Consider the following 23,593-nt stretch of genomic DNA (forward strand, 5'->3'; position numbering starts at 1 on the left):
TAATTTTACAATAGAAGTACAATTTCTAGAGGAAAAAATCCCAAAGATATCCCAGATTCTGCTCCTACACCCAAATTAAATTCAGAAAGCACCAACTGTTACCCTAAAAAAATGCAAAGTCTACATAACCTTTAATTTTTCTACCTAGATTCCAAGGTAATAAGAACTACAGCTTTAAGGAAATATAGTCTATATACTAGAAAAGAACAAACAGAATCACCAGAAAATTTAAATATATTAGAGTATAACCAATAACATAAATTCACCTCAGAAAAATATTAGCATTTACAACAAATGACATCATGACACAATCCAGTCATCAAGGTTTAAAGCAATATCAGAGTGTAGTTTCCAAGTAAGTATTTTTCTTTCAACTCGAAGGAAAATGGATTTTAAAATTTTGATTCAGTTCAACAAATATTCAGTACACACTTACTCCATACCAGGCTTTGCGGCCATAAAAATAAATAATGCAAGATTCTTGTTTTTCCCCTGTCAATAAGAATATTGGGGATGGGAGGTAGAAAGGAGAAAGCTGAATAGAGAGGAATGGGATACATAACACCTACACAAGCAACTCTAAAACAATCTGGAAATCATTATAGTAAAAATAATAGTATGAACAAAGTGCTATGTAAATACAGAAAGGGAAATGATTATTCTGCCTGGACCTGTCTTCCTGAACCCCAAACAATATATCTAACCGCTTACTTGACGTATCTATATACTTGAATGTCTAACTGGCATCTCAACCTGTCTAAAAACAAGTTGCTGAACAACCCAACATATTTAATCCACTTGTTTTACCCATCTTAGGGAAAGGCTATACTATTTTCCCAACTACTCAGGTCAAAACCTTGAGTCATTCATTACTCGTTTCACTCACACTTCATATCCATTCCATCAGTAAATCCTGTCAGCTGTATGTGACATCTTCAAAATACATCCCAAATCTGACCAATTCTCAACACTGTGATCACCACTCTAGTAAAAGCCAATGCTATCATCACTTCTCTGGTAAGGAACTGCCTCGTTAAAGGTCGCTCTGCTTCTGCCCTTCACCTAATTTGTTTTTTGTTAAAATGCAAAGTCAGTAACATTTCTCAAAACCCAACAATATTTTCCTTTAATCATCTCACTATGAGTAAAGGTTAAAGTTCTTACAAAAGAACTCAACACAACTGCCCCTCACTACCTCTCTGACTTTATCACCTTTACTCTCTTCCTCACCCACCTTATATCTAGCAACAAATAATCTGGGAAAAAAACAAGAGTAGAGGAAAGGTGGGCAAGAGTTTACTTTGGAAACACTATTATTTCAACAATGAATACCACTTACACAGAGCAAGGAATTTCATTTGAAATTTTATATGAATACCAGCAGTATTTACTTACCATGTAATGTCAAAACTTAATAGAAATATTTAACCCTTTAAAAAATATATAGGTAGTGAATCTTCCCAATAAACTCCACAAAGGCAGACAAAAATATTACATACCATTTCAAGAGTATCATGGGCCTCCTTAAAGCCCATTCATGAAGCCTCATCTAAGAAAACAAGGAAATACTAAAAAGGATAGAGCATGGTGATAGCAAGGAATACAGACAGCAACGGTTAACTGAAACAAGAGTCGGAATGCCAGGGTATGGCAGTTACTAGACTTTTGAATGGCATTTTTAAAATTCCTTTTGTTTTCTCTTGATATATCAGATTCCTGGATTACCCACCCTCACAACCAGACACATGTTTAAACTTAACCTAAACCACTGTTCTAGAGTCTTATGAAAGTTCAAAGCTTTTTCTGACTTGGTTGACTCCTAGGGCATCTTTCCTTACATTTCTCTCCGCTTCCAGACACCTGAATCCTCAGAAGCTGCATTTCTCCTCTATCTCAATCTGGATCCCAACCCTAATTGCATCACCAGTTCATTTATATATATTTATAAAGAATTCCATATCAATATGTTTTACACACCATCCCTATAACCCATACTCCCTATTACTCATATAAAGGATCATCTGAATGTGGTTAAACCCCCTCAACTTCACCGTTCACACAGTACTGTTTCCACACTATAAGTGGTAATGGTAACATACTGACCATCAAGCTCACTTGAGTTATGGACAACTTTATATTAACTATCATGATTATTTAGTTTTACCAGACTTTAAATTTTTGGTTCCTGTTAAAGGCTCAAAATCTCATTTAATCATCACACATGGACCTAAATAAAGCTTGACCCAGCATTCAGAAAGTTTGGGGGGGGGGTGGTGGAAAAAAAGCACTGAAACAGACACAAAATGGCTCTAAATAAAAATTCCTCTATTGATGGCTAAGTCCCTAAATTTCCTATAGTAGAAATATTTGCTTAAAAATATATTCACAAAGTACTTTTATTACATTTTTATCAACTAGTGCTCATACAGAAGTATGGATACTGATCAATTTTTCATTGTAGACCTTTGTCAACCTATAATAAAGCCTCAGAAACTATGAGAGATTATGCCTTTAATGATTCCATCTGGAATATATCCCATGCCCATAATAAGTCATTCTTACTTATTTACAATGACTTACTTTAAGTCATTGCTTTCTTATAATTATTGTTTCTAAAGCAAACCAAGTAAATACTGAAACAACCCTTTTCCTCTCCTTGAAATATTTTTTTAAAGGGAATGGGGATAAGGACCTTGAGTCTGCTGAAACCCTGCCCTTAATGCATAAAACCAAGATATTACAGAAAAATATGTGGACCTTTATCACTATATGCTGTATTTTACTTAAAGGATCTCTGACCTGAAAAGTCAGCATTTAATCGTCAATGACTCTGCTCACACAAAGTTCTGTCAGGATATTTGCCTATCATTTGAATCTTCTCATTTTCCATTCTCAAATATCATGGATTACAAAAAAAGAGAAAAACTTCCTCTTTTCTTACACATTTATTTTACCTATTTTATACAGTCCATATTCCATAATAAGCAACACAGTAAGCACTATGAAAATTCCTTCTGCTCCCTGATAAGGTGAACTTTAAATGTTAAAGTAAACCACATTACTTTTGCATTTAAGGAAAACAGCATTTTGTCTAGAAAATTAAAGTAGCTTTTCAACACTCTTTTTTAGTATTTTATTAGCAATTAAAAAAAAGAATTTAATAATATTTTCATCGTGACTGAGAAAAAGAAGAACAGCATTATAAATTCCACTGTATGTTCAAAAGAGGAGAAATGCTACTGTAGACAATCTAAACACAAATTTTCAACTCTTTTTTTATACCGTATTTAATTTTGGATTAAAAAAACCAATTTCTGTATAGATCTGGTTCTTTGAGAAATAAGCATGTGCGTATTTACTGAACTCTCAGGTAGTAAAAAAGATGCTTAGGACTCTACAGCTGAGTCAAGCCTATTTTTGTGGGAAGGAAGGGGTCTGGGAAGAGGGGCCAAGATAAGGAAAGCGAATTCCTATGCCTCAAAATGAACCTTTTCCAAAGAGACCCTAATAATACTCTGAAACAAACTCACAGGTTACTACACAAATTTAGCAGTTAATTGTAAATATTATAATTCCTCCTTTTACTTATAAAACATTTGTGAAAATGCATTAATGCCTAGATGATGATTATCTGCATTGCAATAATCTTAGTAATTATAATGAGTCAAAAAAACCTTATTCCTGAAGCACTATTGTCAGCATAATACAATAATAGAACAGAGTTTTTATTACACTTGGAAAAAGTAAAATATTATTTGGGTGGATACTGGCATTGTATGTGGTAAAGTTTTCTAAAACCAAATAATAAAATTATACAAAATTCTTGGTATTATTTGCTTTTCAAGACAGTAGTTTGAAACCTATTATAATTTTAGCATTAACCTCTAAATATAATGGTATTTAAGTTGTTCTAGGCTGTAGAAACCTAAGCAAAATTTTCAGTATCAAGTTGCAGAATAAAATTAAAAAGAAGACTAAAACAAATTATTTATAGGCTTGTGGACAGTGTTTAGCAATTTATGCATCTACCAACACTTAGGCTACTTAATTTTATATTCTCTCCCTCTAAAATATATCTTAATTCTCTTTTACTGCAACAATTCCCATATTACGGCATTAAAATATAAATGCACTAAAAATCCAGAAATACTCCACAGTATACTATGGAAATCAAACACATATAAAACTACACACACACACACACACACACACACACACACACACACACACACACACACACACACACACACACACGGCTCTAAGGGGCTGCACGTTACATTTCTTTTAGGTTATCTAATTTCATTTGTGCAGCAGCCTCCCCTCCCTGACGTGCCATTGCCTAGTTTAGGTTATTACCTGTAGATAATGGCTATTTTCTTTGCTACTTGGTTATGGCCAATGACATTTAACTTGGTAAGGAATGGAAAGAAGTACATTTATGAGTACCTGATATTTAAATGTATAATTTTTTTTGAAGAATTTGCTTTCCATTCCAAGTAGTCCTCACCTGTTTGAACATCAATAACCATCTGATGGCCTCCTCTCATTCCTGGTCGGTTATCTTCTCCATCACCTGAAGTAGAAACAATATTTTCTTTAAAGAAATACCACAGAACAACTGCATATCCAGAGTAACTTCATTCATAAGTCTGTAATGAGTAGCGAGAATAACACACACTTATTCTTTCAATATTAAGAATAAGAGGACTCGTAAGAGACATAATATGACATAACTAAGTTTATAATAATTATCTTGCTCTTTTTTTCTAATTGCTTTCAGGCTCTTAATGCAACTGGAAGCTACTTTCAACTTATTTAGGACCAATGCCATAAATCAGCAAAGACACAGGATATTCCACAAAAACGTAAAATCTCTAAACTAGTGAAGTGACAAAGTGAAGATGGAAAACAATCACAGAACTAGATCACAGGTCTATAACTCCAGGCATGGTTTATTAGTATAATGAGCAGTTTTAAAGTTCATAAAACCAGCTACTGAAAACTAAGATGCTATCAAGTTTTACATTAATGATAATTTCATCACTGTATTAATTTTGTGCCAATATTTCAAAAATCATCTCCCACATAATCTCCCAGCTATTTTATTTGAGTAGTACTGTCTGACAAAATGTAAGATTTGCTTCCCTTTGATTCTTATTTACATCACAAAGCTTAATAGGCAGGTTTAAATATAATCAGTGAAAACTTTAAACCTCTGAAGAAAAAAACTATTGTTTAACTTATATTTATCTTATTTTATATCAGATCTTTTATATATAACTTAATTTCAATGGTTCAAAAGGTTACAGGATTCTAATGCCTTACTTGATGTAAACCAGAAAACCTGAGGTTTTCTTTGTAACTCTCCCATTAACTGAAATACATTACTTTAGGTAATAACTTTCCCTGTATCAGCTTTCTCCTATGTAAAATAGGGAACATCCAATTTTTTTTTAAATTGTGTTTTTTAGGTAAAAGGCATTTTATTTTTTATTTATGTATTTTTTGGCCACGCCATGTGGCATGTGGGATCTTAGTTCCCCAGCCAGGGATCAAACCCATGCCCCCTGCACTGGGAACCCAGAGTCTTAACCACTGGACTGCCAGGGAAGTGCCGGGAACATCCAAGTTTTTACTAATCCCACAGGGGTATTATGAAAAAGACTGAAATATCAGTTCTTGTATATTATAAATAAGATGCAAAACTGAAGCCATATTCAAGCACTAATCATTCAGAAGTTTCCTGCAAATTCTTTCTCCTTTTTAATAGCTAGGTTTAGAATTTATAGCTCATTATTGTTGAAGTTTCACCCTTTTTTTCCTTCTTCCCCCAATTAGTAAAGTCAGTATTCCCACTTTCAAGAACAGATTAAGAGGGAATTCCCTGGTGGCACAGTGGTTAAGAATCCGCCTGCCAATACAGGGGGACACAGGTTCAATCCCTGGTCTGGGAAGATCCCACATGCCGCGGAGCAACTAAGCCCATGCGCCACAACTACTGAAGCCCGTGTGCCACAACTACTGAAGCCTGTGTGCTCTAGGGCCCGCATGCTGCAACTACTGAAGCCTGAGCGCCTAGAGCCCATGCTCTGCAACGAGAAGCTACCGCAATGAGAAGCCCGTGCACTGCAACGAAGAGTAGCCCCTGCTCACTGCAACTAGAGAAAGCCCGTGTGCTGCAATGAAGACCCAATGCAGACAAAAAAAAAAAAAAAAATTTAAAAAATAGGGACTTCCCTTGTGGTGCAGTGGTTAAGAATCCAGCTGCCAATGCGGGCAACACGGGTTCGAGCCCTGGTCTGGGAAGATCCCACATGCCGCAGAGCAACTAAGCCCATGTGCCACAACTGCTGAGCCAGCTGCGCTCTAGAGCCCGCAAGCCACAACTACTGAGCCCATGCGCCGCAACTACTGAAGCCCGCGCACCTAGAGCCCATGCTGCACAACAAGAGAAGCCACCGCAATGAGAAGCCTGTGCACTGCAACAAAGAGGAGCCCCCACTTGCCGTAACTACAGAAAGCCCGCGCGCAGCAAGACCCAACGCAGCCAAAAATAAATAAGTAAAATAAAAATTTTAAATAAATAAAGAAGACAGATATTTGATCATTAAAAAAAGGAACAGATTGTCAGTATGTTTGCCTTTTATATATTTAATCCATTAGTTTTCAAATATAATAGTCTGCTACAACATGCACTTCTGAAGAAAATTACCTCATATATGACTGATAAAGCAGGAAAATGATGCTTATATAACTCAGAAATCATGGAGGTTCATAAGCAATTTTCTCCAGTATATTAATGTTTAACACTATTTGAGGAAAGCTTTCTCACACTTAAAATGAAGGCTTTAGCAATGTATGAAGACCACAGGAGGTGGTCTTCAGCTTGAGGGTCTACAGCTCAAAGAAAGAAGCATGAGCCCCAGGGTTTAAAGCTCCAAAATCACTGTGATGCTCAATATAAATGCCTATATTTAACTGTACTAGTATTTATTTTTATTAGAATTGTTATTTTTTATTATTAGTATCTGGTTATATTATTAGTTTTTATCATTAGTTTTTATTATTAGTATCTGATTATAAAGTTCCACAGATTTAGAATGGTATGTCCCATTTCTACTTCTCTCATAAGCCCTATTAGCTTTTGTGAGCAATTCTGCAGAACTTAAGGTTTTTCAGGGCCACGTTTGGGATTACAACACAAGAGCCTATAATTTTATAGTGTCTCTATAAAAGCAGTTTATGATGGTATTCTGTGTAAAAAATGCCCAACCTTCTGTTATAGCAATAAAACAAAAAGGTTTAAAAGAAAAATTTAATATAGTAAACTTCCTCTGCCATCTAGTTGAGGAACCTATGTCTTGTTTTAAACACCTGCTTTTCGTTAATAGGGTACAGTGAAACTTGAGCTACCTTCGGATACATGAAACTGGGACATTAAAGGAAAAGCACCCACAACCTAGAAGGTAGGACTTACCTTTGGTACTTTTGGGAATGATTTGACTCCATCGTGGCTTATATTCCTGTTGACTGATATACTGATTGAACAAGCCATCTGCAAATATCAAAGAAAGAGAGAATTACACCCTAACAGCTTACACTTTTTATTACAGCAAAAAAGACCAAAATGTAGAAGCCTACATTAAAGAAAATTACTAATATGTCACTAATACAATAGCACATTTTCATAAAATATGTGTCAGTTCAGTTTTTATGCTACCTCAAATATAAATAGCAAAGTATTAGTTGACACAACCATGTAAACGAATTGTTTTAGTGGCAGCTCATACTAAGCTTACTAAGTTTCCCCCATTTTTCTACTACTATACAAAAAAGCTAGAGAAGGAAATGGGAGCTCCAACAACTTTGGTCTAGGCCCTTGTATTTTCAGGAAAAAAAACAACTAATCCTTTAAAGTGAAAATACCATTTTTAGAGTTTTCTTTGAGTACAAAACTACATAGACATAAAAGCACCAGTAATAGTAATAGTATATTTATTGAATACTAAATGTTAGAATCTGTGCTATCTTACTTATCTGATTTAATTCTAAAAAACAGCCTTATGAATTGGGCATTATCATCTTCATTTTACAGATGTGGAAATGCATATTTAGAGAAATTAATGAATTTAACCCAAATCACAGAGCTCTTGAGTGGTGGGGCTGGGACTCATGTTTCACTATGCTTTACTTACTTCATTAATAAATTCTAAATCTCCTTCTCAAGAGGAGTTGTTACAGTACAGTAACTAGTTGTTACACTAGGTACTACTATGGTCATGGGGACTGAACTCCCCACATATATCCATTCTACCCCAAATTATTATCAAGTCCTAATCCTGTGCCCCTCAACAAAGATTAGTTTAAGAATGGTATGAAACCCAATTCTGGCTAATGAAACATGAGGATCTCTGGTGGGGGGTGTGGGGGGGCCTTCAAGGAAATGTTTCCTTACTTTTAAATGACTCTACAGAGAAGAAGAATGCACTTTTGTTCCTCTGGAAATGTTCAGAATCTGTATGCAAATGTACATTCCTGCTATAGCCCATTTGTAGAGGTCTGATAATGAAATCAACTCTATAATGATGACAGGGCAGAGAGAGATTAAGAAACTGGGTCACTGAATTGACTAACCATGAAATTTACCTTATCTCTGGACTTCTTGTTATATGATAAAATAACATTTCCTTACTTTTTAAACTAGGGTTTTCTTTGACATGAACCCAAACAGATTATAATTTATAGAGTTACCCTTACTATAAATTCTGTCATTTGACTCTGATTTCAATCTGAATAAAGGATTCCCTTTTGCTTCATTTAGTCACTGAAAGCAAATACTTTTCCAAAGAATTTATAAGTAAAACTGTCTGTTCTCTGTGACTTGTATACTTGCCAGAGACTGCGTAATTTACAAAAACCTCCCTAATCTCTTTCTTTTCTGGGTAATTATGAAACTCAGTGGTAACCACACCCTTCAGCTTTCAAGTCTTTCCAGATGGCTTTAACTGAAAACCTCTATCCCATAAACTCATCTAGTTTTTTTCTTTGCCCGTGGGACTTAAAAAAATTCTTGCAAAAAGAAAGTTCTCTCCTCTTAAATTAGCACTCACAAATTAGCATTTATGTTTTAATTGTTAAAGTAAGGGGAACAAATGGATTCACAACTTATTTTAGTGAGAGTGTTTCTATCTTATCACCTACTCCCCCATGGGCTTTTCTGACAATTCTTGCCCCATCCAGCCTACTCTGGCCAATACTGGTTTCCCATTACAAGAGCTGGAAATCTTTTCTTTTCTCACATAAAATGTTGTGGGGCTCCTATTAATAGTAATGATAAGATGATAATAAAGTATTAATCATAAATTTAGTATTATATAGAAGTAAAACACAGTAATTAAATTTTATTCCATTTTGTGAAAGGCACATAAAAGTTAAATGATCCTTTTTAAAAACCTTAAACAGAGAAGATAAAATTAATCAATATAAACAATGATTTTAAAATATTAATTCCACATAATGGCTAACTGAAGAGGAGAGAGAGAAAAAAGTAAAGATGGGAGTATATGGAGATAGGTAGAAAACTGAGGGAGATAAGAAAACTCAAGACATGAAAAATACAAAGCAAAAATAGACACAATTAGAAAAGTAATAAATTTCATACTTTTTAATAGTGCCCAACTGCCATATTACTAAAGTGTCCCATACTAGTTAGTTACACGACTTTTGATAAGTCAAGCAAGTTCCTCATCTGCAAAACTGGTGTTTAAGAGTTGGATAGGGCCTGAGGTTCCTTCCACACTGTGGCATACTAGGGTCCCACCACTGTTAGAACCAATATATTTACTCGAACTGTGTGTGTCTGGCTGATCCCACCTATGTTCATCTTAGAAAAGTCTCCATCTCCTCTTTCTCCTTAAGTCTTCTGTGACTATTCTGAAAAAGAAATCACAATCCACTGGGGGAAATTCTTCTAAGTGCTCTTAAGGCAGTAATCACAGGAAATAATCTGATGGATGACCCCATTCCTGATCTTTAAAGTCATTCTGAACACTGCAGGTAAAATTAAATTCTCTAATTGTTTCTTCAACTAATCCTTCTATCCCCACTCTTAACTAACCTGAAAAACTTACAAATACTCTACCCATCACGAACTTCACAGTTTCTCTTCTATCAAACACAACTGTCCTATGAAAATATTGTCAGGAATTTTCAAGTAAAAAAAGCAAACTCTCAAACATTATACCATTTTTGTAAAATCATTTTGTAAACACACACACACAGATGAAAAGAAAAAACACTGACATACATCAAAAAGTTAAAAGTGATTTTCTTTGGTTGGCAGGATTAGGATGATCGTGATTTTTGGTTTTGGTTTTTGCCTTTGTACTTTTTTGTTTTCCCAATTTTTTTTGCATTGAACTCTATTATTACCGGAAGAAAGGTCACAAAACAACTAGATATGTGGAATTCTTTTCTAAACTTTGGAAAAACTTCGTAACATATTGTTATTACCAATATAAACCATTTTCACATACTTTGTTACCCCTGAAAGGTCTCTTCTTCACAGGTCACTAGACACATTCACGTTTCTACAAGCAGTGCTTTGTACACTGACATTAGCTTGTTTTAACAAGGACAAAGAGAGCTAAATATGCACAAAGGATTTATGATCAAGCATGCAGAGGAAATTACTCCCAAAATTTAAACATTAAGTAATCCAAACTTAAAATATTAGAAATTATGATGATTTTACACTAGATACAATTAATCCTCTCTTGAATAATGACAGTTAATAGCATAACATCAGAGATGCTCAGTATATAATAAATGCTTAGAATGGAAAAAAGAGCAGGGGGTGGAGGGACTTTCCCAGCCACATGGTTGACGTTTCCTTTGAGTCATCTTAATCTTACTAAGTTCCTTACATTACAACAAACTGTACATAAAACTTCTACCTCCAATAAAGCACCAATCTTGTACAGTAGTCAAGCAAACATTAAAAAAAAACTGCTTGGCGAACTTTTTGCCTCCTTCTGTCTCAAGTAAACTCCTTTTATCTTCACTAGTCTAAAGTTCACACAATTCTCTTTGATATCTCTTACTTTTCCTTGGAGACTATTAGAAAACCTGAAGAAAATTATTTCAATATAGCATTATCAAATCTGGAAGTAACTCTCTAAAAAGATCTTACCAAAGAAGAAAGAGTTGACTTTTATTGCACACTTACTGTGTGCAAGACATCACAAAGGTTAACTCATTTACTCCTTAAAATAAATCTACACAATGGTCATTATTAATTATTGCAAAGATTAGAAAATCAAGGTTCAGAGAAATTAATATCATGCCCAAAGACTCTAAACAAAAGGTATAAAACCCAATTCCAAAGTCTAAAATCTTTTCAACTCTTCATAGAATGCATGTAAATAAATATAAACACACAAATAATAGTTTGTAAATTACAATCTAAGATTACACACTATAATAACAGACAGTAAAATTTACCTATTCAACAGCACTTCAACAGACAGCAAAATTTACCTATTCAAAAGGAAGACTGGGAAACATAACTCACCATACCAGATCATTCTACTGCAATATTAAACTGATTATAATAAAAGAGGGATAAAACTAAAACAGTTGAAATATATTGTAGTTAATTATAATTTAAAGGAAAAAATGTAATCTCCCTCTTAAATAAAGATCTACTGGTAACTGTGGCTAAAGTTTACTTTTTATGTTTCGTTTCTTCTCTGGAACACTGGTTTGTCACTACTCCAGATCACTTTCTTACCTTAAGTATTCATTCATCTGGAAGTTGTTCCAGACAACAAATGGCTAGTTTGAGAAGCTAGCTGTTCTACCAAAAACCAAAATAAAAACAAAAACAAAACAAAACACCTCTTTTGGAGAAATCCTGGCTTACCATAAGACACAAAAGCTAGAAACATAAATTCCAGGCCCTCACACCTCTCTACACTACTATTCAACTCTATTTAATTAACTTCTTGATACTTTCATTTTATAATATTAAACCATCTAATCACTCAAAATAAAAAATGACTTAAAAAACTACGTTGCACTTTGCAAAGAAACATGATAAATTAAAGATTACCCTCATTCATTCTATTACAATACATATTTTATTGCCTCTTGCCAGGGAAACTGGGTTGTCAATAAATAGTCCAGATCAGATCTGGAGCAAGTTATATTTAGTAGCTATTTTCAATGAAATAACATGCTTAAGAATCTTCTTTCATGCTCTCAAACAGAAAAGTAGTAATATAATGTTTATTAATATAATGTTTTCTTGGTGAACAGTCATTTCAAGTGCTAAAGAAACTTTATTTTTTAATAGAACAAATTAAATTTTTCAAAATCAAACAGTCATAAGCTTGAAATCCTTGAGGTGATCAATAAAAATGCTACAAACATTAAAGCAGGGTAAAGATTTTTTAAAAATACATTGCTTTCAGTTCCTTGTTTTAATGTTAAAGAACTCCCTTTCAAGACCTAAAAACAAATGAAAAGCTGACACCTCTGCAGCCAAAATAATCTCGCCATGTTCCTTATATTTCTAATTCTTGAAAGGTCGCCTTTTGTTTGGTATGCTTACTTGCATATATTCTATATGATTCAGCAAAAAATCTGAGCTTTCTATTGAAACAATGACATTCTCATCTACAAAAATATGAAAACACCTCTTAACACTGTTTTAAAAGTCTCAAAAGCAAAAAAGTAAGGCATTTAAATGTTTATGAACTATTTTAAAAAATTACTTCTGTATTTTAAGAATTCAGGCAGTTGCTAATATTTCTATATGTCTACTTTTGACAAAAATCTAAAGCAGAAAATCAGAAGTGTCTGCCAAAAGTAAAACTATCCAAAAGAACTGAAAATATGACTTAGGAGAAATCACACTAAGACCCAGTTGCTAAGAATTTTCAAACTACTGAAAGGCTCCCAGTCCAATACCATCTCATTTTTCCCCTATGATTATGACTATAATAACTAAACACGTTTCATACAGTCCTAATTAGGCACAAGTTGTTCTTGTCTCTAATGGTGAAAGTACATAATTTTTTTTAAAGAAAAAAAATATATTCAAGCCTCATCCAAGATTAAAAAAGAAAACAGCACAGAATACAGTACTGCTGCCTACACTGAAACTTTTATCAAACTGATTTTTCACCAACACAGAGATTTTTTTTTAAAGAAAAAACTAAAAATTCATTTACAGGTACAGCATAAAAAAGTTTTTATAGTTCAAGAATAATAATGGCTGGGTAAAAGAGATTTTTTTAAAAAATTATGCATTTCAGCAGTTTGATTAAATTCTGAAAAGAGAAATACATGAAATATAACAATTTACGTTACAACAATAAATATTGGGGAAACTGAACCAGTAAATATTTACTTGGATGGTAAAGCATGGTGGTAAGATGAATAGATTCAAATTTTAGCTCTGCCACTTACCAGCTATGCTGTCTTAGGCAAATTACTTAATCACTGACATTTATTAAATTGAAATAACAATAATACTTACCTAGAAAGCAGGTACAAGAATTGAATTAACTCATATATAGTGTTTATTAGAGTAGATGGCATATTGGCCTTTGAATACATGAATAGTTATAATAATGAAGTAATATTTGGAACTATACTTGGCAAAAAACTAATAATTTTTTATGCACAAAATGAGAAATATGGTACAAAGGCAAATAGGAATTAAGAGAAGGAGGAGCAACTGAGGTGCAAGAATAGTTTTTAAAAACTAGCTTGAAAGAGCTAGCCTTGAAGAATGAGTTTCAAGTGCATGGTGATAAAAAGGAAAAGTAATCAGGGAAGGGAATACAACATAAACAAAAGCACAAAGGCATGACCTAAGTGGGAAGGAAATCCAAAAAAGAGGATATATGTATATGTATAGCCGATGTACTTTGCTGTACAGCAGAAACAAAAACAACATTTTAAAGCAACTATACTCCAATTAAAAAAACAAAAAAAAAGCACAAAGGCATGAATGAACAGGAATTAGGGAAAGAAGCCATCTTTCAGGAAGCAGTCTGATGAAAAACAAAAAAGAGAGATTTTGCATTAGGAGCACTGCTGAGAAGAAAGTGTCCCGAGAGAAAAGCAATACCATAAGGAAAAATCTTGCTGTTCTAGAACACAGTCTTAAGAACCTATTTAAAACAGGAAAAACTCATTTCATTCAAAGATTAATAAAACTCAAAAACAACCAACTCAGAATTCATATAAAGATATAAAAAGGAAAAGAAAAAAAATTTTAAGTGGCAAAAGAATCTGATTCAACAGAAAAATGTAGTCATGTAATTGATGAAAATGGCCAAATACTTTTCCATGAATATAAAAGTTAAGTAAGAAACTCTCTTTATAAAAGATGAGCACAAATTAGAGATACAGTTAGAAAACAGAGATATAAATAGTTGGAAGAGATATGGTATGACAACAAAGATAAATAAAACATGAATGTCAGAGTTGAAGGAAAAGAGGAAGAAAAACAAAATGAATACATAACAGAAATGAAGACCAAAATAAGAAGGAAAGAAAACACTACTAACAATATAGTAATGGAAAAGAGAGAAAGAATTTAGAGAAGGTTGAAAAATTCAACATAAATGTGCAATTAAAATGAGAAAATAAAAGATATACATCTAACTGAAAGAAAACAAAAATACATAATAGTTAATTGACAATGTCACCACACTGGAGTTGTCCTGTTTATAGAACTACAAAATAATCTAAAACAAAGATATGTTTAATATATTTAAATATTTAAACAGCCATAGGCAAAAAGAGAGATTGCATTCAAAAGAGCAATAGTTGAAACTGGCAACAATGGAAACTGGTTAACAGTGAAATGACATTGAAAATGTATTTGGAGAAGATAATTGTCAATCTAGAATTCTATACCCAGTGAAAATATCCTTCAAGAAAAGAGACAAATTTTCAAGCAAACAAAAACTGAGAGAATTAATCTGCATTAGAAGAAATTCTAAAGGATGTGCTTAAGGCAGAAGGAATATGATCTTAGGTATAAAATCAAAGATTCAAATAGTAGTGAAGAGCAAAAAATTAGTAAATATTTGGGTAAAATTAATGGACACTGTATAAAACAAGAACAGTAATATCTTCTAGGGTCTCTGAATATGGTATCAAAATAAAGAACAACCATAGCATATGAGTTGGAAGGTAAGTAGATGGGAGTTCAAAGTCCACTAAGTCCTTGTACTGATAAATTTTGTTAAGTATGTATATTTGTGGTTATTTATGGACTCACCATAAATAAAATACAGAGTGTGTTACTTCCAAATAAAAAAATGAAAAGATTAAAAAGTTTAAAAAGGTAAGAGACAACAACCAAAAACAAGAAATAAAGGACATGACAAAATATATTAAGTAAAATGGTAGGTTTGAACCCATATATTTACCAGTAATTCAATCATGTAAATGAAATAAATGTTCAAATCAAAAGAAGGCAGAGTTTTTAAAAAACAACTAAATTTACAAGAGATACTTCTTTGAAAAAAGGATACAGAAAGCTTGACATTAAAAGATGGAAAAGATATGTAAATATTTACCAAATGAAAGCAGACATATTAATGTAAGACAATTTATAACTTAAGGCAACAACATTAGTAGAGATAAAAACACACTTAAAGATAAAAGATTTCATTCAAAATGAAAGAATTTAAAATTTGTATGCATCTAGAAACATAGCTTCAAAATATACAAAGCAAAAACTGACAGAATTATAAGAAGAGACAATTCCATAATCATAGTAGGAAATGTTAACACATTTTTCTTAGTAATTGAGAGAATCAGACAGAAAACATTATTGGTAAAGCAGATTTATGCAACATGATTAGCAAACTGGACCAACTGGACATATATAGAACATTGCAGTAACAACTAAAGAACTGGATTTCTGTCCAAGTGTACCTAATATGTTTATAAAAATTGAACAAAGTGGGCCATATGGTAAGTCTTATCAAATTTCAAAGAATTGGAATAGTACAAAATATGTACTCTGACCGCTATGCATTTATGCCAGAAATCAGTAATGAGGAAAAGAGCCAGAAAATCTTTATGTATTTGGAAATTAAAAACTGTATTTCTATATAACTATGACTCAAAAAAGAGCAATATCATTTCCTAATGAAATTACTGAACTGGACAAAAATGAAAACACTTCATAGCACAACTGAAAAAGAAGAAGAAGGAAATTTATATCCTTAAATGCATATATGGGGAAATAACAAAGTCTGAAAATTAATGAGCTAAGCATCAATCTCAATAAATTATAAAACGCATATTCATCTCAAAGAGGGAAAGAAGACAACGTTAAATAAAGAGCATAAGCCAAGGACATAAAAGTTAACATAAAGAATCAACAAACCAGAAGTTGGTTCCCTCAAAAGATCACTGAACTTGCTAAGCTTATGGTGAAGGCAATAGATTGGGGGGACTTCCCTGGTGGAGCAGTGGTTAAGAATCCTCCTGCCAATGCAGGGGGCATGGGTTCGATCCCTGGTCCTGGAAGATCCCACATGCCACGGAGCAACTAAGCGCATGTGCCACAACTACTGAGCCTGCGCTCTAGAGCCCGCGAGCCACAACTACTGAAGCCCGCATGCCTAGAGCCCGTGCTCTGCAACAAGAGAAGCCACCGCAATGAGAAGCCCGTGCACCACAACGAAGAGTAGCCCCGCTCACCGCAACGAACACCCAACACAGCCAAGAATAAATAAATAAAATAAATTTATTTTAAAAAAAAAGAAAGTAATGGATTAGGGAGGGAGAAAGAATTCATAAATAACCAATATAAGGAATGAAAAAAAGACACATCTCAAGAAATTCTACAAACATTAAACAGATAATAAGGGGATATTAGGTACAGTTTCACATCCATAAGCTTGAAATTTTAGATGAAACTAAAACAAACTACTAGAAAAGTGTAATTTGTTAAAGCTCAATCAACCAATCAAACAACTCTGAATAGTCCTACGAAGTTTCAAGAAACTGAATTGGTAAGCTAAAAATATTCCTGCAAGCAAATCTCAAGCACAGATAGCTCAATGGTAAATTCAACCAAGCATTTAAGAAAGAAATAATTCACATCTTACATTTATTCAGAAAATAGGAAGAAAAGGTTAACTCCTCAACACATTATGTGAAATTAGCCTAATAATGATACTAAACCTGAACAGGAAGATATGAGAAAGAGAAGCTACAAAGTCAACCTTACTAACAAAAATAGTTGGAAGAATTCTAACAAAACATTAGTCAATCTAAACCCAAAATAAATTTAAAAAATACAAAACAAAGTTAAGTATATATGAGGTTTAACATTAGAAAATCAATTACTATGATTTCATATATTAATAGGGTAGGAAAATCATATCACAAAAGGTAGAGAGAAAGTGGCAAAATCCAATATCCATTTATGACACAAACTCTTAGGAATCTTGGAATCTGATACAGAATCTCCAAAAACCCCAGATCAAAAATATATTTAACAATGAAATGTAAAAAGCATTTCTTCTGGGATCATGAACTACACAGGGTTATCCACTATAATTATGCCATGGCAATCTTTTTCTAAAGATCCTGGCAGAGATTAAACACAAGGGGGAAAAAGTTATCAGGGTTGGAAAGAAAAATGTGTCATTATGCCTAAGTACAGCTGACCCTTGAACAAGACAGGCTGGAACCGCACATGTCCACCTATATGTGGATGTTTTTTCCAATAAATATATTAGAAATTTTTTTGGAGATTTTCAACAGTTTGAAAAAACTCGCAGATGAACCACACAGCCTAGAAATGTCAAGAAAATTAAGAAAAGGTGAGGTAAGTCATGAATGCATAAAATATGTAGGTACTACTCTATCCATATTTATACAGGCATAAGGTGAGTGCTATTTAATATAAAATTAATAATGTGTTGGTTTTCCTACTGTTTTATAACTTTGCTTTCAAAGAATTACATTACTGTACAGTATGCCCCCCTCCCACCCTCTCTCAACTGGAGAAACTATCAGCCTATCATCAGAGGTAAATAGTTTTTAGAAAATATAACAATGTTTCCAATACTGTATTATAAATACGACTAAAACTGTATGCCATAAAAATTTTATAACAATTCATTCATTAGCATAAAGACTAAGCTATTGTGAAGCGATTGTATCAATTACACTAGACTACTGTAAAGCAATCATATTGCTGCTGCTTCATTGCCAATGCATGAATTGTTAGACCTGTAAACAAATATGAATTTCTTTTTCCACATTAACTTTCATCTTTGATGTCTAGTGTTAGTAATACATATAATACGTACAGTGTTTTGTATCACTAAGACAATATTGACACAGGTACTGACAATTTATCTTGTAAACAGATAATGTAAACTTACGATATTAATAAACATAGTACACACTGTAAATGTTTTCTCTTCCTTATGATTTTCTTAATAACATTTTCTTTACTCTAGTTTATTTTATTGTCGGAATACAGTACATATATGTAACATATAAAATATGTGTTAATTGACTATTCATGTTATCGGTAAGGCTTCCAGTCAACAGTAGGCTACTAGTAGTTAAGTTCTGGGGGAATCAGTTACACGTGGATTTTCAACTGTGCAAGCGGTAGGACAGGGGAGGGAGAGCTGGCGCCCCTAACCCCCACGCTGTTTAAGGGTCAACTGTATTTTAAACTGAATGAAAATGAAAACAACATAGCAAAATTTGTGAGATACAACTAAAGCAGTGCTTAAGGGAAATTCTTAACACCAAATGCTTACATTACAAAAGAAGAATCTCTAATGGCTTCAGCTTTCATATTAAGAAACTAGGAAAAGAAGAGCAAATTAAAACCACAGTATGTGGAAAAAAGGAAATAATAAAGATACAGAAATCAATGAAATAGAGAGAAAAGATAAAACAAAGAAACCAAGAGCTGTTTTCTTAAAATAAAACTGATAGATCTCTAGCCAGACTACCAAGAAATGAAAGACAAAAATTACCAATATCAAGAACATGATATGACATAAAGGACAATAATGGAATATAAACAACTTTATGCCAGTAAATTCATCAATTTAGATGAAATGGGCATATTCCTCAAAAGACACAAACTACCAATATTCCCTCAATAAATAGCCCGATATCTATTAACAATACTAAATTTGTAGTTAAAAACCTTGCCACAAAAGTAACTCCAACAAGATTTGAGATCTCAAAAAAATTCTAAGGAGAGGGAAACAGGCCTACCATATAATTAACAACTATGGCATAAACTAAGGTATGGGAAGGGAGAGATACAGGGTGGGGTATGGGTGGGCAGGAGTGCAGGGTGGAGTAGAGAAAAAAGAAAGGAGGAGGGGAAGAGGGAAGAAGGGAGGGAGAGAGATAAAGACCTCAAGTTTAAACTTTAGGACTACTTTATTAAACTTTAAACTTTATCTCCCCCTTGTCTCACAAAAGCAAACTTTTATTTCATTAACAAATAAGATAAACACTGCAAAGGGAGGTTTTCTTTAAGTATTTTCTGTTCCTGGGTGATTACTTCTGCCTATCATCATTGGATTCTACCTTTTTTCCCTGGCATTGTCAAAGAGGAAGTAGCAATGATTGGTTCAGGCATCACCTCTAATGAAATTAAACGTAAATGTAGGGATGTTTCTAGGCAAATAGGAAGCCTATTAGAGAAATAAATACAGCCCAATGCTTTCTTAAAATATAGACCATACTTGAAGAAGAGCATACTAATATACCAAATACACTAAAAGTAGCTTTTGTTTCCTCCACTGTAAGAAATTTGAAAGATGCTTCTGATTCCCTAGACTTTCTTATTTACCAGGCAGGAACTTCTTACCCTTCTCTTCTATGTTTTTAACAGAGTAGAAGCCAAAAAACTTTGCAGTGTTTACTTCCTTATTTGTCCAACAAATCATCATCAGTGCAGTCAGCAGCAAACTGAACAACCCTGGAAGGAATGTTTATTAACTAAACACTGTTCCAAGCCAGTGAGGAGTATAAAAAGTATGACTTGGCTGTTAAGTCTCAAGAATAGTTACTATCAATTTTCCTAAACTTGGTTTCTTCCTAGAGTCAGAAGGATAAGTTAAGTCTCTGCAGTAGCAGAGTTGCACATGATGTTAACAGCTTCTCGTAAATGAGTATATTGCTAAAGAGACAATTTTAAAACCTGTTTTTAGCTAACTAATTACACAAAATTGCTGGTGGTTCTGTTGTTTACTTTACCTTAACAAAATATTAAATGCCTTAAAGATTTAAAACAAAACAAAAAAACCATAAAATTACTTGTGCCTTCTTCATCGTATAGTTAAAAAATACAGAATTCATTCTCAGAAATGGCATATATACACACACACACACACACACACACATATACTTTCATTAGTGGCATTTTGATGGTTTGGTAAGAGATTATTATATATGTTCCATTTCGGTATACTCCAAAGTATATTCTATTTCAAACGTAGTAATCATTTATTTGCAAGTATCATCATCAATTAAATAAACAGTAACAGTATACAAGGCTGAGAGGCAGGTTTGTTATTATAACACAATGGAGCTGCAAGCAATTCATTTTGAGTTAACTTTAAATTTATAAACTCAAAGAAGGCAGTACTGGTTCTGTTTAGCTGTAAAATATTCAACCAATATCTGATAAATGAGTAACTAATAATAATAAATGATAGTGATAAGACTAAAATATACGAAAACAGAGCACTGAGAAAGTCTATTATTCTTTATTTCTTTCCGTAAAAAGAACAGAATTTCTATACAACTTTGTATCATTCCACAAGTTTCATAATTCAGCATTAAGCTGTTTTCACTCACAATGCTTCTTACTCCAAATGTGTGGGTCTTCTCCTTACACCAACCATTTCTCCAATTCTCTGACTCCAACTTGGTATCCAACCGAGAATCAATTCAATTCTGACACTATCTACCTGGAGTCAGTGTCAGATCTCACAAGTTAAAGGGCTCAGTTCCACAAGACTATTCCCACTTCAGATGCCAATCGCAAATCCCAAGCCACTGGTACTTCTGACTTACCAGCTATAAATTGGGGGTTCCTACAACCCCCACTCAGGTTCGATAATGCTAGAGTAACCACAGATTTCAGGTCTATTATAAAGAATACAAGTCTGAAACAGCCAAATGGAAGAAAGATGTACGGCAGGGTGTGTGTGTGTGTGTGTGTGTGTGTGTGTGTGTGTGTGTGTGTGTGTGTGTGTGTGTGTGTGTGTGTGTGTGTGTGTGTGTGTGTGTGTGTGTGTGTGTGTGTGTGTGTGTGTGTGTGTGTCAAGCTCTAGGGCTTTTTTACAGGTTCCATTATGTGTGTGTGTGTGTGTGTGTGTGTGTGTGTGTGTGTGTGTGTGTGTGTGTGTGTGTGTGTGTGTGTGTGTGTGTGTGTGTGTGTGTCAAGCTCTAGGGCTTTTTTACAGGTTCCATTATGTAGGCATGATTGATTAAAACATGGTTTTACATGACTGAACACCATCTCTGACCCTGCTCCTCTCCCCAGAGGTCAGGGGTGGGGTTGAAAGTTTCAGCCCTCTAATCACATGGTTTGATCTTTCTGGAGATCTGAAGCTATCTAGGGACTCCAGCCACCAGTCATCTCAGCATACAAAAGACACTCATCACCCCGCAGATCCCAAGGGTTTTAGGAGCTGTGTGCCAGGAAAGAGAAAAGACCAAATATTTACTTTTTATTATACCACAGCACCTACTCTGTTCTTTGTTACTATGAAAGTGTAGGTTTTTTTAAAGGATGCTACTCTATACAGCAACAACAGAGTTCCTTATTTTAAATAACAAAACATACCAGACCTTAAATATTCAATTGGTGTCATCCTCCAAAACAATTACTTTGGGAGATTATATTATGTTCCAATATTCACATTTCTTTCAGAGCCAGAATACAGGCTACCCAAGAAAATCAGCAATTATGTAGCATCCACATCACACAGACGATGTTTCCAATACAAATCTCCTCATTCATTATTAACTGTATAATAATAAAATTTTTTGACTTATCCAAGCACTCCTCACCCTCAAATTACACTATTAAAAAAAATGACAATCTGCTACCAGCAAAAATATGTAAAGGAATAGGTCACTGATACTGAAGGTAACATTAAAAGACTTTTTCTAAGTGGTTCAGTATTAATCAATGTTAGCATTTATAAGTGCATGGTTTTCCAAGATGACAACTTAAATTTAGGTATGTGAGTTCAAGTATGTTACTTTCTTATTTTTCAAGTCTCATTATTACATTATGGACCTGTCTTACATAAAATAAGTCCTTAATTCAAAAAGCTAACAACTTTACAGGGTAAAGAGATGCGGGGGGGGGGGGGAAGAAAGAAAGAAACTAAGAACTGGCATAAACCTATATTCTTTTAAAACACCTGCTTCTTGTATATACTTAAAATCACCCTAATAACCAATCTAAGTTTACATGTTTATGACATACCATTTACAGCTTTTTCAATCAATTCTTCACAAGCATCAAAATCACCCTTCAGTACCAATTTGTCGTGCAGATCTGTTAACATGGGATGTTCCAGGGCAATCTTGGTTTTCTTTTGCAGTGATTCAAAGGCCTCTGTATAGTTATGTTGTCTGAAGTGTTTTAGGCAAAGGCGAATAGCTTCCTGTTCACGGTACTACTGGAACACAAGAGAAGGTATGAAAAGAAGAGATTTGGTTAGTTATTACTGTAGGAAACAATAAGTGATAATTACTAATGTAAAGTGAGCATTTACTAAGCATTAACTAAGTATACTAAGCATAACTAAGCACTGTACTAACCCTATTCACTAGTATCATTATTATATCCACTATTAAATGGCAAAACTGAAGCTTAGTCAATTGTAATAGCTCACCAAAGGTCACAAAGTATATAGCAGAAAGATATTAACGAGATGAACGTATACGATATATCAGGCATATACTTCATGAAGATAAAAGATATTAAAAGATGAAACCAGGCCTAGTTCTAGAGCCTGAACTTTCAAGAAAAGAACCAGAAAAACTATTTATCAAAGCTTACTTAAGATGGTAAAAATGATAACTTACAAGGCTTTTACTAATCAGATAACAATGTTGGTACTGAATGCACAGAAACCATTAAATAATATACATAAATGTTTATGCTCTTTGTTCTTAGTAATAAGTTATTACTTGAATGACAAATATTATCAAATGTTCATGAATTTCAAATTCACAAACAGGTTTTATGATTCAAAATCATCAGAAAGAGACTATTCAAAGTTTTATAATTTTTTTTCTAAACCTGGGCTACCTCATCGATTAAACAGCTATAAAGTAAAAATCTCAATTAATTACAATCCCAAAAGAAATATTCAATTTACTAAATCTCCCCCAGAAAAGGATGCCAAAGAATGCCAAAAAACAAGCTCATATAAAGAATTTAAAAGAAAATTTAATTCAAGAATATGTTATTTCTATAATTTCCTAAATAAGAATTAATAAACTAAACTGATGACACAGAAGCAGTGCATAATAACCA

At 33.5% G+C, this 23,593-nt stretch overlaps 1 protein-coding gene across 9 annotated transcripts in view; it reads right to left on the reverse strand.

Moving 5' to 3' along the window:
* The window catches only part of MKLN1 (muskelin 1), a 360,180-nt gene that overhangs the window by 83,980 nt on the left and 252,607 nt on the right, over positions 1 to 23,593 (reverse strand). For all 9 annotated transcript variants that reach the window (XM_060156656.1, XM_060156654.1, XM_060156651.1 and 6 more), the window contains 3 exons: positions 22,535 to 22,727; positions 7,478 to 7,555; positions 4,508 to 4,573 (listed from right to left, as the gene is read on the reverse strand). In XM_060156656.1, the coding sequence (XP_060012639.1) occupies positions 4,508 to 4,573; positions 7,478 to 7,555; positions 22,535 to 22,727 (337 nt within the window). The remainder of the gene's footprint in view (positions 1 to 4,507; positions 4,574 to 7,477; positions 7,556 to 22,534; positions 22,728 to 23,593) is intronic.

The sequence above is a fragment of the Lagenorhynchus albirostris genome, chromosome 8 (genome assembly GCF_949774975.1).
Source record: "Lagenorhynchus albirostris chromosome 8, mLagAlb1.1, whole genome shotgun sequence".
Classification (NCBI taxonomy): Eukaryota; Metazoa; Chordata; class Mammalia; order Artiodactyla; family Delphinidae; genus Lagenorhynchus; species Lagenorhynchus albirostris.